Below are 19339 nucleotides of genomic sequence, written 5' to 3' on the forward strand. Positions count from 1 at the left end.
AATGTGTAGGGGTCAGCCCTCCACCCCCTTCAAAGTAATTGCAAACATTGTTAGTTAACAGTCACTCTATAATTGGTGAATTAAAATGTTAGATGCTCAAAGTATTTCCATTAATTTCAGTACATGAAATTAATACTGAAAGAGGGAGTCTCACCATTAGGATCCCTTTTAAAAATAAGTTAAAAAGAACTAAAATTATTTGTAACACCAGTTTTTCACTCAAATGTTCTCCAGTCCTTTCCTGAAGGCATTGAGTTTTGATAGAGGATTGATTCCATGGACACCAGCCCTCTGGTATCGCATCCTCATGGCCATGTGTGAGTCTACACTGTGTCAATAGGCTATTCTACCATAGAAGGCATCACCACATTTCATCTCACAATATAAACTGGAACTGCTAATAATACATGTTGCATTAGATTCTTTCAGACAGTCATAGATGTCAATATAAAAGTGAGGGACTGAAAATGGTTCCTGCGATTTACAGAATGGTGACTTTGATGTTTGAGGTGCAATGGCAAGAGATAGGTCACACATCACTGAAGGTTTCTCAAAGTCAGCTTCACAGATCTCAACCTGAAGCTGACTGTGAAGATGCTGCATTTCCATCACGTCCCACCCGTCTGCCTCGATGGTTTCAGCCTCTGCCTCTCCTTCCTCCTCGGCAATCTCCATCTGTAAGTCGTTTTGCTGAGCAAAATTTTGGAGCGCACAGCAGGCTATTACTAGTCTGGACATTGTGCTAGGAGAATACTGGAAAGAACCCCTGGACCTGTCACAGCACTTAAATTGTCCTTTCAACATACCATTAGTTTGCTTCATTGTAACACTCATCTTCTGCATGACACAGTGGGTCATGAGCCAGGGTAATATTGCATAACCCTGGTCACCAAGAAGCAATCTTAGACATTCCCATTAATTGTGAAAGGGAACGCGGATATTAGACTCCTACGTGTCAACCCTCATCATTTCATTAACAGTGAGGAATGAAATCCCTCACGGTTAATGAAATACAGTGGTGAGGATTGACACTTAGGACATAAATAGCTACTTGAGTGCAGATTAAAAAATGTATTCATTCACGGGATGAGGAATTCGCTGGCAAGGCCAGCAATTATTGCCCATCTCTAATTGCCCTTGCGAAGGTGGGGTGAGCCGCTTTCTTGAACTGCTGCAGACTGTGTGGTGAAGGTACGCCCACAGTGCTGTTCGGGAGGGAGTTCCAGGATTTTCACTAAGTGATAATGAAGGAATGCCGATATGTTTCCACACCAGGATGGTGTGTGACTTGGAGTGGAACTTGGAGGTGGTGGTGTTCCCATGCGCCTGCTGGTTTGGGAGGTGCTGTCGAAGAAGCCATGGCGAGTTGCTGCATTGCATTTTGTAGATGGTACACACTGCAGCCACGGAGGAAGTGAATGTTTAAGCTGATGAATGAGGTGCCGATCAAGTGGACTGCTTTGTCCTGTATGGTGTTAAGCTTCTTGAGTGTTATTGGAGCTGCACTCATCCAGGCAAATGGAGAGTATTCCATCACACTCATGACTTGTGCCTTGTAGATGGTGGAAAGGCTTTGGGAAGTAAGGAATTGCCTTGCTCGCTACAGAATACCCAGCCTCTGATCTGCTCTTGTAACCACAGTATTATGTGACTGGTCCAGTTATGTTTCTGGTCAATGGTGACCCCCAGGATGTTGATGGTGGGGGATTCAACAATAGTAATGCCGTTGAATGTCAAGGGGAGGTGGTTAGACTCTCTCTTGTTGGAGATGGTCATTGTCTGGCAATTGTGAGGCGAGAATGCTACTTGCCACTTATCAGCCCAAGCCTAGATGTTGTCTAGGCCTTGCTGCATGCAGGAACTTTTTCATTATCTGAGGAATTGCAAATAGAACTGAACACTGTGCAATCAGCGAACATCCCCACTTCTGACCTTATGCTGGAGGGAAAGTCATTGATGAAGCAGCTAAAGACGGTTGGCCGTAGGACACTGTCCTGAGGAACTCCTGCAGCGATGTCCTGGAGCTGAGATGATTGACCTCCAACAACCACAACCATCTCTTCCTTTGTGCTAAGTATGACTCCAGCCAGTGGAGAGCTTTCCCTTGATCACCATTGACTTCACTTTTACTAGGGCTCCTTGATGTCACACTCGGTCAAATGTTGCCTTGATGTCAAGGGCAGTCACTCTCGCCTCACCTCTGGAATTCAGCTCTTTTGTCCATGTTTGGACCAAGGCTGGAATGAGGTCTGGAGCCTAGTGGTCCTGGCAGAACCCAAACTGAGCTTCGGTGAGCAGGTTATTGGTGAGTAAGTGCCGCTTGATAGCACTGTCGACGACACCTTCCATCACTTTGTTGATGATTGAGAGTAGGTTGATGGGGCGGTAATTGGTCGGATTGAATTTGTCCTGCTTTTTGTGGACAGGATATACCTGGGCAGTTTTCCGCATTATTGGGTAGATGCCAGTGTTGTAGCTATTCTGGAACAGCTTGGCTAGAGGCTAGTTTGGCGCACAAGTCTTCAGCACGACAGCCGGGATGTTGTCAAGGCCCACAGCCTTTGCTGTATCCAGTGCACTCAGCCATTTCTTGATATCACATGAAGTGAATTGAATTGGCTGGAGACTGGATTCTGTGATGGTGGGGACCTCAGGAGTGTTTCTGTTACACTTGGCTTGCTTTTCTACACTCCTCATTGAACCAGGGTTGGTCCCCTGGCTTGATGGTAATGGTAGAGTGAGGTATATGCTGGCCATGAGTTTACAGATTGTGGTGGAATACAATTCTGCTGATGCTGATGGCCCACAGCGCCTCATGGATGCCCAGTTTTGAGCTGCTAGACCTGTTCTGAATCTATTCCATTTAGCACAGTGGTAGTGCCACAAAACACAATGGCGGGTGTCCTCAGTGTGAAGACGGGGCTTCGTCTCCACAAGGACTGTGCATTGGTCACTCCTACCAATACTATCATGGGCAGATGCATCTGCGACAGGTAGATTGGTGAGGATGAGGTCAAGTAGGTTCTTCCCTCACGTTGGTTCTCTCATCACCTGTCGCAAGCCCAGACTGGCAGATATATCCTTCAGGAATCAGCCAGCTCAGTTAGAAGTGCGGCTACCGAGCCACTCTTGGTGGACATTGAAGTATGTTCTGTGCCCTTGCTACTATCAAGCTGTTTAACTGAAGGAGTACTGATTCATCAGCTGAGGGAGGGCAGTAGGTGGTAATCAACAGGAGGTTTCCTTGCCCATGTCATTGGATTTCATGGGGTCTGGAGTCAATGTTGAGGACTCCCAGGGCCACTCCCTCCTGACTGTAAACTATTGTGCCATCACCTCTGGCACAGTAATGCCAAATTTTCACCTCTGGGTCCTGTTCTGCCGGTGGGACCAAGGGATGTTGATGGAGGAGTCTGGGATGTTGGCTGATAGGTATGATTCTGTGACTATGTCTCAGATTTGGCATAAGTCCCCAGATGTTAGTGTGGAGGATGTTGCAGAGTCGACTGGTTATAAAGTGTTCAGGAAAGATAGGGAAGGAACGTAAGGAGGTGGGGGTGGTAGTATTGGTTAAGAAGAATTTTACAGTGCTGGAGAAAGAGGATGTCCTAGAGGAGTCAAGGACAGAATCTATTTGGTTAGAGTTAAGGAACAATTGAGGTGCCATTACACTACTAGGTGTATTCTATAGGCCGTCAACTAGTGGGAAGGATATAGAGGAGTAAATTTGCAGGGAAATTACAGAGAGGCGCAAGAACTATAGAGTAGTGATAATGGGGGACTTCAACAATCCTAATATAGACTGGGATAGTAATAGTGTAAAGGGCAGAGAGGGAGAAGAATATCTGAAATGTTGTTCAGGAGAACTTACTTGATCAGTACGTTTCCTGCCCCAACGAGGAAGGAGGCATTGCTGGATCAGGCTCTGGGGAATGAGGTAGGTCAAGTGGAGCAAGTGTCAGTAGGGGAACAGTTAGAGAGCAGTAATCATAGGATCATAAGGTTTAGATTAGCTATGGAAAAGGACAGGGAGCAATCTAGAGTAAAAATACTTAATTGGAGGAAGGCAAATTTCAGTGGGCGGAGAACGGATCTGGCCCGGGTAAATTGGAATCAAAGATTGCCAGGCAAAACTGTAATCGAACAATGGGCTGCCTTTAAAGAGGAGATGGTTCTGGTACACTCGAGGTACATTCCCACGAGGGGGAAGATAGGGCAACCAAAGTCAGAACTCCCTGGATGACAAAAGAGATAGAGAGTAAGATGAAGCAGTAAAAGGGGGTGTATGGCAGATGTCAGGTTGAGAATACGTGAGAACCAGGCTGAATATAGAAAGTTCAGAGGGGAAGTGGAAAAGGAAATAAGCAGGGCAAAGAGAGAGTATGAGAATAGATTGGCAGCCAACATAAAAGGGAATCCAAAAGTCTTCTATAGGCATAGAAATAGTAAATGGGTAGTAAGAGGGGTGGGGTCGATTAGGGACCAAAAAGGAGACCTACGCATTGAGGCAGAGGGCATGGCTGAGGTACTAAATAAGTACCTTGCATCTGTCTTTACCAAGGAAGATGCTGCCAAAGTATAGTGAACAGTGCGGAGGATAGTGATAGACTTCAAGAAGACATAAATAGGCTGTTGAAATGGGCAGACATGTGGCAGACGAAATTTAACACAGAAAAGTGCAAAGTGATACATTTTGGTAGGAAGAACGAGGAGAGGGAATATAAACTAAAGGGTACAATTCTAAAGGGGGTGCATGAACAGAGAGACCTGGGGGTATATGTGCACAAATCATTGAAGGTGGTAGAGCAGGTTGAGAAAGTGGTTAAAAAAGCATACAGGATCCTGGGCTTCATAAATAGAGGCATAGGGGTCGATTTTCATTGACCCGTGGAGTCGGGATTGGAGGCATGCGGGGGGGTTAAAGTCCCGAATTCAGGCGTCCCGACACCATCCCGCCCCCAAGTAAGTTGCAAAGGAGGCGGGTACCCGCCCCGCACTGGGACCTGCCTACCCGAGGCGGGAAGGGATTAGTGCCAATTAACTGCCTGTTAACAGGTAGTTTTTAGCCTAATCCCTATTTTAAAGCTTGAACTGTGGGATTCCCAACGGCTCCAAACCACGCCAAGTTAGAGGAGTTGGGCCGTCGGGTTGAAGGACTTGGAGGGGTCGAGATGCCGGCGTTCAGGTGAGTGATGGGTGCATGAGTGCAAAGGTAAGTGTGTTTGGTGTGTCTAAAGCGTGTAAAGAATTTTAAATGACCTTTTCTTACCTTTTCAGCCTTCTTTCCTCACCTTTTCAGCCTTCTTTCCTCTAGGTTTCGAGAGTCCATCATCTAACCGGCACAGAAAGCAGAATGGCTGCGATCTGTCAAAAGTGACAGCCTGCAGCTTTCTGTGTCAGTGAGATTTCTAACTGAGTCTGTGTAGACGGACTCAGGTTAGAAGTAAGACTGTCAGTGTTTGACAGCTTCAAACAGCTGTGAAACACTGATATTTCATCTGTCAAAACGTCTTGACAGATGAAATTTCAGTCTGTGACATCACCTGTTGCCGGGTGGCCCTTAATTGGCCTGTCAAGTTAAAATCGTGTGGATTGGCCGCATCTCGATGGAGGCAGGACTACAACCCCGAAAGTTGTAGTCCCGCCTCCTTCCCGACTTCTGAATGAAAATCGCCCCCATAGAGTACAAAAGCAAAGAAGTTATGATGAACCTTTATAAAACACTGGTTCGGCCTCAATTGGAGTATTGTGTCCAATTCTGGGCACTGCACTTTAGGAAGGATGTGAAGGCCTTAGAGAGGGTGCAGAAAAGATTTACAAGAATGGTTCCAGGGATGAGGGACTTCAGTTACATGGATAGGCTGGAGAAGCTGGGGTTGTTCTCCTTAGAGCAGAGAAGGCTGAGAGGAGATTTGATAGAGGTATTCAAAATCATGAGGGGTCTAGACAGAGTAGATAGAAAGAAACTGTTCCCATTGGTGGAAGGGTTGAGAACCAGAGGACACAGATTTAAGGTGATTGGCAGAAGAACCAAAGGCGACATGAGGAAAAACTTTTTTATGTAGCGAGTGGTTACGATCTGGAATGCACTGCCTGAAAGGGTGGTGGAGGTAGACTCAACCGTGGTTTTCAAAAGGGAATTGGATAAGTACCTGAAGGAAAAGAATTTGCAGGGCTATGGGGAAAGGGCGAGCGAGTGGGACTAGCTGAAGCGCTCTTGCAGAGAGCCAGCACAGGCTCAACGGGCCAAATGGCCTCCTTCTGTACTGTAACCATTCTATGATTCTATGACTGGGCTGGGTCTGTCTGGTTTTATTTGTATTGTATGTCTTAATAGCGGTTTGATTCAACTGATTGGCTTGCTAGGCCATTTAAGAGTCAACCACATTGCTGTGGGTCTGGAGTCACATATAGGCCAGATCGGGTAAGGACGGATGATTTCCTTCCCTAAAGGACATTAGTGAATCAGGTGGGATTTTATAACAATCAGGTAGCTTCATGGTCACCATTACTAGCTTTTTATTCCAGATTTATTTAATTAACTGAATTCAAAGTCACAAACTGCAGGATGGGATTTGAACTCATGTCTACGGCTTATAAGTCCAGGCCTCTGGATTACTAGCATCATTCCTGCTTAGCCGCGTGGCTGCATAGCTGTCTTAAGCACCCGCACAGGCCGCTTGCCGGTTTCTCAATGGAAAAACCGCGCAATGCACAGAAGTTTGAGTGGGCTGCGCATGCCATAAAAGGGGCTGCATACCCACCCCCACAAAAAAAATTAAAGGTAACATTGATTACTAATCTAGTATCATAACCACTATGCTACCGACGTTATTTGCCCCAACCAGTTTAGGAAAACCTGCAATTCTATAAAAATTGATAACCGGATCATCATCATCTGCCTGGTTCCAGAGCCAAACAAGATGGAATGAGGCTCTCTGGCACACAAGGCATTTGTAACCTGCTGAATGCAGCAACGCACTACATGCTGACTAACTTGGCAGATGTTACTCGTAGTTCCCTAGATTAATCTAGTCACAAAAAAGTTAAGCACAGTTGTTACTATCTCCCAAGGTGTTTCACAAGAGCATTATAAAACAAAATTTGACATTGAACCACATAAGGAGATATTAGGGCAGATGACCAACAGCTTGGTCAAAGAGGTGGGTTTTAAGGAGCATCAAAGGAGGAAAGAGAGGTAGAGGCAGAGAAAGAAAAAAAAAAGCCTTGCATTTATATAGCGCCTTTCACGACCACCAGACGTCTCAAAGCGCTTTACAGCCAATGAAGTACTTTTTTTGAAGTGGAGTCGCTGTTGTAATGTGGGAAACGCGGCAACCAATTTGCGCATAGCAAGCTCCCACAAACAGCGATGTGATAATGATCAGATAATCTGTTTTTGTTATGTTGATTGAGGGATAAATATTGGCCAGGACACCAGGGAGAACTCCCCTACTCTTCTTCAAAATAGTGCCATGGGATCTTTTACGTCCACCCGAGAGAGCAGACAGGGCTTTGGTTTAATATCTCATCCGAAAGGCAGCACCTCCAACAGTGCAGCACTCCACTGGAGTGTCAGCCTAGCTTTGTGTGCGCAAATCCCTGAAGTGGGATTTGAACCCCCAACCTTCTGCCTCAGAGGCAACTGTGCTACCAACTGAGCCACAGCTGACACAGAGAGGTTTAGGGAGGGAATTCCGGAGCTTAGGGCCTTGGTAACTGAAGGCTTGGCCACCAATGGTGGAGCGATTAAAATCGGGGATGCTTAAGACGCCAGAATTGGAGGATGACCAATCTTGTAGAAGCATACGCTTTGTTTTAGCACTCCTCTGCTGCTGTTCAGGCCATCCTTACTGGAGTCATTATCCTTGGGAGCGGGGATAGGCTTTGTTACCCAGATGTCATCTGTTTTATGACTTTCTTCCCTGAAGAGGTGATGGAGGGCTGAATTTCGCAGTATGAAGGTATCGTGACAACTTCAAGCATATTGGGCATTGACATGGAGGATCCTCTGCATGTTCTTCACATTGAGGCAGTGGAAGCTCCTACTGTTAATGTAGGTGAGCAGGTGTTCTCTGGAATCATACAATGCAATGTGTGTGCCATGGAATGCACCCTATAATGTATCTTGGGGATGTCAATAACCCTCTAAAAGTGGATGGTTTTATTTCACTGCTGCTGCCTTACTGAGATGCCAAAGGTTAAGAATTCCCCAACTCCCCAGAAAAGGGTGTCAGTGACCTGACGACTGCATGTCTATACTGCTATCTGAATGATATTGAACAGATTGCCCCTAGCTGCCTAATGTAATCCTGTGCCATAAAAGTTGAGGGTGCTGGTCACCTTCATAGCCGCAGTGTGGACATTTGAGCATGGCTGCAGGTCCTTCTGCAGTAGGTGTCAGTGCTGCCCTACTGCCTCTTTGGTAAAATGCACAACTCCTCAGAAAAGTCCTCATATGTGTTGCCTGTATATTCTAGTGGGGTGGGGGGGGGGTGGGGGGTGGGGAGGATGGCGGAGTAATACCTAGTAGGCTGCGTGCGCCTTAAATGCTGCCTGATTCTTCTTTTCTCCACCATACGCGGGCTCCTCCTCCTCCTCCACCATGGTACAGGTAATGGCAAACAAGGTTATGTCCATAGGGAATGGCATACCTGTTTCTGTGAATCCCTCAATGCATGTAGGAGGGTGTTGGGCCAGAAATATACTGTTGGTCTTACCCTATCACAACCAAGTGCAGGTGTCTGTAGGCAAAATGGCAAAAAATAAAATCACAATTTTTTTTTCCCAGTTGCAGAAATCATTATTCAAACGCTTCAGGCTCAGAAATTCCTCACTTCTAACTATATCAGTTGATTCTGGAAACTGCTGTGCCTTATAAATCTCAATCTAAGGTACCCAGAGTGCTTCAGGAGTGTAAAACCAGGAAACTCGGAGATGCTGTGCCAGTGGCCTTCATTTTGACATATTCAAAGGTGAGCTGGGACTCAAGGGTCAGATCATTGCTCTTCTGCTGCATTGCTGGAACAAGTGAAACAAATGGATGTGTTCTGTATTCTACCATGTTAGGGACATTACATATACCTAAACCGTAGCATATTGCAGAGTACTGTACTGAACATAGGACATTAGATCAATTGAAATAATTCCATAAAATGCCCTTCGCCGTTGCACCTGTGTGAAAATTACCCCCATGATTCCACCACCAACTCCTATAACTAGTGACCTGGTTGGTGGTGGAATCGTGGGGGTAATTTGAATAAATGAGAAGATTGTGCTTATACCTCTGGGATCTGAGCTGAAATTGAGGCCATCCAGAATCTCCCCTCTATGCTCACCGTAGAGCTCTTGTTAGGGGAATTACAATTGGTCTCAGCATTTCTGGATTAGAAAGGGAAAACCAAATAGGATTTCCCACTCCCAATCACTATTCAACTTAGATCCCAGAGGTATACGGACATAATTTATCTAGTGATCTCTGCTGGAAGTGTGTATGTTCAGATATTGGATGAGGGCATGATTATGTTTAGCTATGATCGTCATCACAGTTGAATAGCCTGCCAATATTTAACTTTGAAAAATGGCAATTTGGGCAAGGCAGTAATCTGTGGCTCAGTGGGTAGCACTCTCACCTCTGAGTTAGAAGGTTTGTGGGTTAAAAGTCCCACTCCAGGAACTTGAGCACAAAAATCTAGGCTGACACTCCAGTGCAGTGCTGAGGGAGTGCTGCACTGTCAGAAGTGTTGTCTTTTGGATGAGACGTTAAACTGAAGCCCTGTCTGCTCTCTCAGGTGGACGTAAAAGATCCCATGGCACTATTTCGAAGAAGAGCAGGGGTGTTATCCCCAGTGTCCTGGCCAATGTTTATCCCTCAATCAACAGAACAAAAACAGATTATCTGGTCATTATCACATTGCTGTTTGTGGGACGTTGCTGTGCACAAATTGGCTGCTGTGTTTCCTACATTACAACAGTGACTACACTCCAAAAGTACTTCATTGGCTGTAAAGCGCTTTGAGATGTCCAGTGGTCATGAAAGGCATTATATAAATGCAAGTCTTTCTTTCAAGGCACCAGATGATACAGAAGCAAGGAATTGACATCTTCAGGAGGGTGGAGGGACGGGGGAAAGAAAATTAGCAGAATAGAGCAAAATAATTAAAGGAAAGTTGCATTTTCAGATTTGCAGGTTGTAAACATTTACACAAAGGCTTGTATGTTAAAATAAAATTAATCCCACAATCCTTATTTGGAATACATTAAAAAAATTACAATATACCTTTCTGTTTATCATGAGCTAAAGAAATTTGGGATCCAAACTGAGAATATACATCAGATGAGACTGAAGTCATGTCCCCACCCTACAAGAGAAAAGCACAAGGTTATTTAGCAAGTAGAATAGGCTTTCTGTAATTTGATTCTAATATGTCAATTTGCATAAATCAGGTATGGGCAAAATATCTCTGTACTCAAGTTTGTACCAGTATTGTCCTGCTGTGGCGGAGCCACCAGGGGGACTCTGATCTAATGTACATAATTATCTTTAACAAATTATTAGCTACAGAATTAATCTGTATCTTTGTTCATATCATTGCATGTACATAGCGCGGTCCCTTTAAGAATGAGACCAAACGCGATGACGTCATCATGTTGATCACATGATCCTCCAGCGGCGGGAAATCATCATGACGTCAGGCTGGGGAGCCGCCCTAGCCAGCCCTCGTGGAGCCAGCAAAGAGTACAGACCTGTAATGTAGTTCTCCTGTGTTTTCGTTTTAAACTCTGTTGATTAGTATTAAACATCGTTTGTTTGATAGTGAAGGGTTGGGATTTGAACCAGTTGAATGTTGCAGTCAAGTGACACAGCATGACAACCTAGTTTCGGTTGAAACTAGTTGAAGCCACAAATGGAACAGATGGTCAGAAACTAAACTACAAAAGTGATTAAGCATGTGGGGATATGAGAAGCTGCAATAACAAGGTTAACATTTGCAGAACAATCGGGTTACGAAGTAACAACTGTCACGCGGATGTATGTAAGGTATATTTGATTAACCTTTGAGCCATGTCCAATCACAAGTCACTGACTCAGATCGGCCAAAGCCACGATGAAGCAAGAATGGACCCTACGGTCCAGATAACTGGACAAACTTAGATAAAAGACAGAACTGAAAGAAGGGGCTTAGCTAATGATGTAAAGTTATAATTAGGTTGCTTTCGAAGGAATATAATTGGGGGTGGGGGGGGGGGGGCGGCTGTTGCCACGGAGCCGGATTGGCCAAGGAATAAGTAATGTAATAACGGCTATCGGTGTGCTCCAGTCTTGTACTGTATATAAGCTTGTGAATTTTGTTGATCGGAGAGAAGGTGCTCGCACAGACCGCGGGGTCTGAGACGCTTCTCCCAGAGCTCTGTTTTCAATAAACTGCACCATTTACTTTACCACAGATTAAATGTGAATTTATTTTCACCCAACAGATAGACTGACTCGACCTCAGTCCTTTAGTTAGGAATCTAGCCATTCCTACAGTGGTGACCCCGAATTTTTGTGAACAATTTTCGCAGAAGAAGCGAAGCGCGACGAAACATGGAAGCAAACTCCGTGGCTTTGAAGCTCCCACAGTTTTGGGAACAACAGGCGGCCTCCTGGTTCATCCAAGCAGAAGCACAATTCGAATTCCGAAACATCGTTGCGGATCAGACCCGTTACCTTTACGCGGTCTCCGCACTCGACAGCTCCACGGCCTCACGGATCATCAGCCTGCTCAAAACCCCCCCGGTTGACAGCAAGTATAATACTCTTAAAGCGCGGTTAATACAGGTCTTCGGGCTCACAAAGGCAGAGCGTGCCCGCCAGCTACTCGCTTTGCCCGGGCTTGGCGATTCCAAGCCATCTGAGTTAATGAGCCAGATGTTCACGCTCCTTGGCTCAGAACCACAATGTTTCCTCTTTTGGGAGTTATTCCTGAGTCAACTACCCGAGCAGGTTCAGGCTGCCGTCGCTAGATCGGAAGTGACAGATTGCGCAGCACTTGCTGCAGAAGCAGGTACGATTAACGCGGTCACGCAGCCATACTGCGTCGCTATGAGGCACCCCTCCCCCGCGAACGCCGCCCCGACGCCTCCATCCCCCGGCTTGTGTTTTTACCACGCCCGTTTCGGCGCGAAAGCCAGAGGCTGCCGCCCTCCCTGCAGTTTCGCGCCTAAAAAAAAAACCCAACATTAACACCAGCAGCAACTCCAGAAAAGGAGGACCGAGTCTGACGGACGTTCCGCGGCCGCGATGGCGACTGGAAATTCCGGGCAGCTCCGCTACATTACAGATTCCCTCTCAGGCTGGCGCTTTTTATGCGACACCGGGGCGCAGTGTAGCATCCTTCCTGCCTCGGCAGTCGATATTCAGTCTGGGATGCATGGCCTCTCTCTCGTGGCAGCTAATGGCGGGGCCATTCGTTCCTTTGGCAAACGGTGGGTCCAGGTGTGCTTCAGCGGGCAACGGTTTCAGTGGGAATTTATTACAGCCAAGGTTTCACAAGCCATCCTCGGCGCAGATTTCTTATGCGCCAACAGCTTCTTGGTGGATGTAAGAAATCGTCGATTGGTCAACGCGGCCACCTTCCACTCCATCCCTTGCTTCCGCAGTTCCGCAATGTCGCACACGGTCTCCTGCGCGTTGTCCTCGCCGGACGAGTTCACTCGCCTATTAGGTGAATTCCCGGAGCTGACCAAGCCCACTTTCTCCTCCTCGGCCACTAAGCATGGTGTCGAACACCACATTACTATGACTGGCTCTCCGGTTTACGCGTGAGCTCGGCGCCTGGAACCCGGCAAGCTCGCGGCTGCGAAGGCAGAGTTTGCCACGATGGAAAGGCTGGGGATTATTTGCCGGTCGAATAGTCCCTGGTCCTCGCCTCTCCACATTGTCCCAAAGCCCGGCAGTGGATGGCGGCCATGCAGGGACTACCGACGCCTTAATGACGCCACTACTCCTGATCGGTACCCGATCCCGCAGATACAGGATTTCTCCGCCCATTTGGCGGGAAACTCAATCTTCTCCAAGGTCGACCTTGTCCGTGGCTACCACCAAGTTCCCGTACACCCGCAGTGTTGTGTATGTACCTTTAAGAGAATAACTGGTCTCAGACTGCAATACCGGCAGTGACCACCCCTGTATAAAAGGCGCTAGAGAGCCTCTGTTGGTTAGATTCGTTTATGCCTTCCACCAGTAAAGATCGTTTTGTTTTCTCTCCTGCTAGTCCGTGTCTCACTCATTCATGGACTTAACACTGGCGACGAGGTAGAAAGAACTTACCTGCAACTCAGCAGCAGCTCCGACGACGTTGAAGGTTGGAAGAAGAAGAAAAAAAAGAGTCCATTGAAACTCGAGGAACGGGCGTCGACCATCAATCATCGGGTTCAAGGCTTTGCAGGAGCGACTTTCCAGAGCCAGGCTAGGTTCCTCGGTCCGTGGTTTCCCAGCTAATCGGGCTGGTGGCAGGTAGTGCTCTGATCCTTCCTGGGCTGCAACGGGGCCGGGCAGCGAGTTGGGAAGCAAGGAGAGTGAGAGAGGGTGGAGCATACAGGGCGCGGCCGGTGTTTCGAAGCTGGGCAGCGTTCGGACCTCAGAAGAGGGAGGGAAGTGTTCCAGAGGGTCCGCTCCACGACGGGAAAATAATAAAAGAAAAAGAATACGCGCAAAAAACCATGGAAAGCAGCGCTAACAACAGCGGGGGGAAGAAGGAAAAGCGCGGGAGGCGCCATTTTGTTAAATCAGAGAAGAAGGCAAAGCGCGGGAGGCGCCATTTTAGATTTTCAAGATGCCGAAGACTGGCTGTATCACTGCTTTTGATAATACAATAGAGGACTGGACCACGTAGGTGGAAAGAGTCGAGGTATATTTCGAGGCAAATGAAATAGCGGAGGGGAAAAAGGCATCAATATTGCTAAACGTAATGGGCGCTAGAACGTACAGCATATTGTGGGATCTGATTACTCCAGTCAAACCGAAGGCGAAGAGTTTTAACGAAATTGTTGCTGTTCTACAGGAGCACTTAAACCCTGCACCGCTGTTGATAGCAGAAAGATTTAAATTCCACAGGAGAACTCAGCACAAAGATGAGAGCAATGCTGAGTATCTTACGGAACTACGCAAGCTATCAAAGCACTGCCAGTTCGGAGCAGGACTGGCAGATACCCTACGGGACAAATTTGTCTGTGGACTCCTGAGTGAAGGAACACAGAAGAAGTTACTCGCAGAAAAAGAGCTGACACTAGATAAGGCTTTCAGCGTGGCAGTATCGTATGAAGCAGCAGCCAGGGGAGCTGCAGAAATTCAACAAAAACCACAGGAATACGGCACCCACGAAATGACACGGGGATTTGCAAAATGTTATCGCTGCGGCAGAACTAACCATGACCAGAAGGACTGCTGGTCCAAAGACAAAATATGCAGACAATGCGGGAAGATTGGACACATTGCACGAGTTTGTAGGTCTGGGAAGAAGACCAGCAACAACAAAAAGGCTACTAAGGAACCGTACAAGAAAGTACAAAAGATGACGGACAGTAGTTCCGAAGACCAGATGAGCGATAGTGAATCCGAGAACAGGAGATTAAGCTGTCTCAAACTTCACAATGTAATCGCAAAAGAGGATCACCGAACCATTTGGGTCACCCTCACGATAGCAGGGTCCCAAGTTAAAATGGAATTGGATACAGGATCAGCGCTAACCGTCATGAATCGACGAGACTATGAGCGGCTATTTTCACACATACCCTTGAGAGAGACATCCATCGTCTTGACAACGTATACGGGGCAAAAAGTATACCCCAGAGGAAAAATAAGGGTGCCTGTCGAATACAATGGCAAGAAAATACGGAAATTGTATCTCTACATACTGCCAAATGGTGGACCACCGTTATTGGGACGGGAATGGATCAGGAAGATAAACTTAGATTGGCATTCCATTCATGCAATGATGGTGGACGGTAAAAAAGATGAAGACGTCACTCCTGGACGATTGTCAACAATCTTAGCTAACGCCAAAGAGGTATTTCAACAAGAACTGGGCACGCTTAAAGGCGTAACCGCCTCGTTAAAAATAGAAGAGAATGCAGTTCCCAAGTTTTTCAAAGCGAGACCGGTACCATATGCAATTCGTCCAGCCGTCGAGGCAGAGCTGGAGAATCTGGAGAAGGCGGGCGTGTTGTCTAAGGTCGACTGGAGCGAGTGGGCGACACCCATCATTCCTGTCATGAAAAAAACGTTAAGCAATAAGTCCGGAGAGCCAATGAAGATTCGCATCTGTGGGGATTTCAAGGTGACGGTGAACCCTGTCCTTCACACAGTACAATATCCTCTTCCAAGGATAGAAGACATCTTCGCCTCACTGTCTGGAGGGAAGCGTTTTACAAAAATTGACCTAGCACAAGCATATTTGCAGATGGAGGTTGAAGAGTCCTCTAGGAAGTATCTCACGATAAACACTCACAAAGGTCATTAACAATATCATCGATTGGTATTCGGAGTAGCATCGGCTCCGGCGATATGGCAAAGAGCGATGGAACAAGCCCTGCAAGGGATTCCGGGGACTCAGTGTTACTTGGACGACATCCTTGTAACAGGTGAAGATGACAGTGAACACCTTAACAACCTAGAACAGGTGCTCACTAGACTACAGGAACATGGGCTGCGAGCCAACCGCCCCAAGTGCGAATTTTTTAAGAAACAGATATCGTATTGTGGCCACGTGATTGATGAAGAGGGGTTACATAAGTCCCCTGACAAAATTGAAGCAGTTGTTAAGGCCCCAGCGCCTGAAAATGTGTCGCAACGGAGGTCATTCCTCGGGTTGGTGAATTGCTATCATAAGTTTTTGCCGAATTTGTCGACAATTCTGCATCCACTGAACGCCCTGCTACGAACGGGGGTAGCATGGAAATGGAGCGATGATTGTAAACGTGCTTTTCAGAAGAGTAAGGACTTAATCACTTCGAAGGAAGTATTGGCTCACTACAACCCAGCACTGCCAATCAGGCTGGCGTGTGATGCGTCTCCCTACGGCATTGGGGCGGTACTGTCACATAAATTCCTTAATGGTTTGGAGAGGCCGATAGCTTTTGCGTCACGCTCGTTAACTTCTGCCGAGCGTAACTACGCCCAGATTGACAGAGAGGCCCTCAGCCTAGTGTGGGGGGGTGAAGAAGTTCAATCACTATCTGCACGGTCAAAAATTTACTCTACTAACCGATCATCAACCTCTTGTCTCCATTTTCAACCCTCAGAAGGGCGTACCGATAATGACAGCACAATGGCTGCAGAGGTGGTCCCTTTTCCTAGGGGCACACCAATATGACATCGAGTACAAATGAACTAAACAGCATGGAAATGCTGATGGATTGTCATGTCTACCGTTGCCGACGGTGGAAGAAGACGACCTTGCAGTGGATCCAATGGAGTTATTCCACTCGACCATAGTCGAATGTCTCCCTGTGATGGATGCAAACATAGAAAAGGAAACACGGAATGACCCGACACTATCACGGGTCTATGATTTAACGGTGAAGGGATGGCCAGCACATGGCGAACCACTGCTGCCAGCATTTTCGTCAAGAAGAGAACAGCTGTCAGTGTGCAGAGGAACCTTGATGTGTGGATCCAGAGTAGTAATTCCACCTAAGTTGACGGATAGAGTGCTCAATGAGCTTCATGAGGGTCATCTGGGTGGGGTAAAAATGAAGAGCTTAGCCAGAGCGTTTGTGTGGTGGCCGGGAATTGATAGAGAAATCGAAGAGATGACCAAGAGCTGTGCAGGATGCCAGAAGGTCCAAAACGCCCCACCACAAGCTCCTCTGCATCCATGGGAGTGGCCCTCATCTCCATGGCAAAGGGTGCACATTGATTTTGCTGGTCCCTTCATGGACTCGATGTTTTTAATTGCGGTGGATGCACAAAGTGGCCAGAGGTAATAAAAATGTCCTCAACCACCACGGAAAAATCTATCACAGTTTTACGAACCATATTCGCCAGGAATGGGCTGCCTGAACAGATTTGCTCTGACAATGGACCACAGTTTGTGTCTGAAGAGTTCCGGAGGTTCTTAAAGAACAATGGTGTTAAGCATTACACATCTGCCCCATATCATCCAGCCACTAATGGATTGGCCGAGAGGTTTGTCCAAACATTCAAGAAGGCTATCAAGGCAATGTGTAATGAAGATATACCCCTACAACACAAGGTGGACAACTTCTTGTTTGCCTACCGGAATGCGACACATGCGGTTACCAACCAAACTCCAGCCATGATGTTCTTCAATCGAAGACTACGATGCCGCTTGGATTTGGTTAAGCCAAACGTCCGAAGAGATGTGGAGAACAGGCAGTTTCAGAATATGAATGAAAGGCCGACCAGGAGTTTTAAGATAGGTCAACCAGTTTTGGCCCGGGACTGCTGCACTGAGAAATGACAGCCAGGAACGATTTGTACACGACAAGGACCTCTCATGTATACCGTGGACGTTGGGGAGAGCATTGTAAGACGCCATGGTGACCAGATTCTAGAGTCACTGGAAAACGTCAACTCCACACCACGATCTGATACACCTGGTAATGAAATCGACGTTCCAATTGCAGCTACCGCAGAACCGGTAATATTGGAAGCAGATGAACCAAACAACGACATTGATTTCTACTCAACATTGCCAGAAGAACCTGATACTCCAAAGAGGCGTTATCCAGACAGAATCAGGAAGTCTCCTCAAAGACTGAACTTATAATTGCTTAAACTTAACCAATGTATCTAGCAACAGTAATTGTGATTGTAATTCGTTATCATTAGTGTTAAATGAATGTTATGTACTGTTTATCTAAAAGGGGAGGAATTGTTGTGTATGTACCTTTAAGAGAATAACTGGTCTCAGACTGCAATACCGGCAGTGACCACCCCTGTATAAAAGGCGCTAGAGAGCCTCTGTTGGTTAGATTCGTTTATGCCTTCCACCAGTAAAGATCGTTTTGTTTTCTCTCCTGCTAGTCCGTGTCTCAATCATTCACGGACTTAACACGCAGGACATCCAGAAAACGGCTGTCATCACTCCCTTTGGACTGTTTGAGTTTCTACGGATGCCATTTGGGCTCAAGAATGCCGCACAGGCTTTTCAACGACTAATGGACTCGGTCCTGCGGGATCTTCCATTTTTATTTGTCTACCTTGATGACATCCTGATAGCCAGCTCTACCAAAGAGGAACACGTCTGCCATCTCCGCACCCTCTTTCGGCGCCTCAGCCAACATGGCCTCATAATCAACCCGGCCAAGTGTCAGTTCGGCCTACAACAAATTGACTTCTTGGGCCACCGCATTACTTCGGAGGGCGCAATTCCGCTGCAGTCAAAGGTCGAAGCAATTACGGCATTCCCAAGGCCGCAGTCCACCAAGGCTCTTCAAGAATTCCTGGGCATGGTGAATTTCTACCACCGCTTTGTGCCCAAGGCAGCACGACTCATGCAGCCCCTCTTCGAGGCCCTCAAAGGCAAGGCCGGAAAGGATACAATAGCCTGGATGGTCGAAATGGACAACGCTTTCGACAACACAAAAACCGCTCTAGCCAATGCAACTATGTTGGTGCACCCTCTGCCAGGTGCCACCATCGCCCTTACCACCGACGCTTCCGACTATGCCATAGGCGCTGTGCAGGAACAGTGGGTCAACGGGACGTGGCAACCACTGGCATTTTTCAGCCACCAACTCCGGCGCAACGAACGCAAATACAGCACTTTCGACTGGGAGTTGCTGGCGCTGTTCCTGGCTATCCGCCATTTCCATTTTTTGTTAGAAGGACGGCTCTTCACTGCATTTGTAGATCACAAACCACTGACCTTCGCCATGGCCAAGACCGCCGAACCGTGGTCGGCTCGACAGCAGCGACAGCTAACTTTCATTTCAGAATTCACGACAGACGTTCAACACGTAGCTGGCAAGGACAACTTGGTAGCTGATTGCCTTTCTTGCGCGACCGTACAGGCGGTCCAGCTGGGCATCGATTATGCCCTCATGGCTACCGATCAGGCATCCGACCCTGAAACACAGGCGTATCGCACCGACACCTCTAGCCTCCAACCGACCGATGTGCAATTCCACGCTGCAGGCACCTCATTACTCTGCGATGTCTCCATGGGAGATCCCCGCCCGATCGTTCCAGTCACCTGGCGCCACAAAGTTTTCGATGCCATACATGGGCTTTCGCATCCTGGCATGAAGGCATCTCAAAAATTAATGTCGGGTAAGTTCGTCTGGAGAGGAATGCGTAAGGATATCCGCGACTGGGCTAACAGCTGCATCA

At 47.2% G+C, this 19339-nt stretch overlaps 1 protein-coding gene across 1 annotated transcript in view; it reads right to left on the reverse strand.

Annotated features, from left to right (window-relative positions):
* The window catches only part of LOC147124605 (low-density lipoprotein receptor class A domain-containing protein 1-like), a 74281-nt gene that overhangs the window by 31527 nt on the left and 23415 nt on the right, over positions 1-19339 (reverse strand). Inside the window, exon 2 of the mRNA XM_085990228.1 lies at positions 10280-10361. Within this exon, the coding sequence (XP_085846354.1) occupies positions 10280-10361 (82 nt within the window). The remainder of the gene's footprint in view (positions 1-10279; positions 10362-19339) is intronic.

This window comes from Somniosus microcephalus, chromosome 1 (assembly GCF_052327205.1).
Source record: "Somniosus microcephalus isolate GS21.2 chromosome 1, FLI_Smic_1.0, whole genome shotgun sequence".
Lineage (NCBI taxonomy): Eukaryota > Metazoa > Chordata > Chondrichthyes > Squaliformes > Somniosidae > Somniosus > Somniosus microcephalus.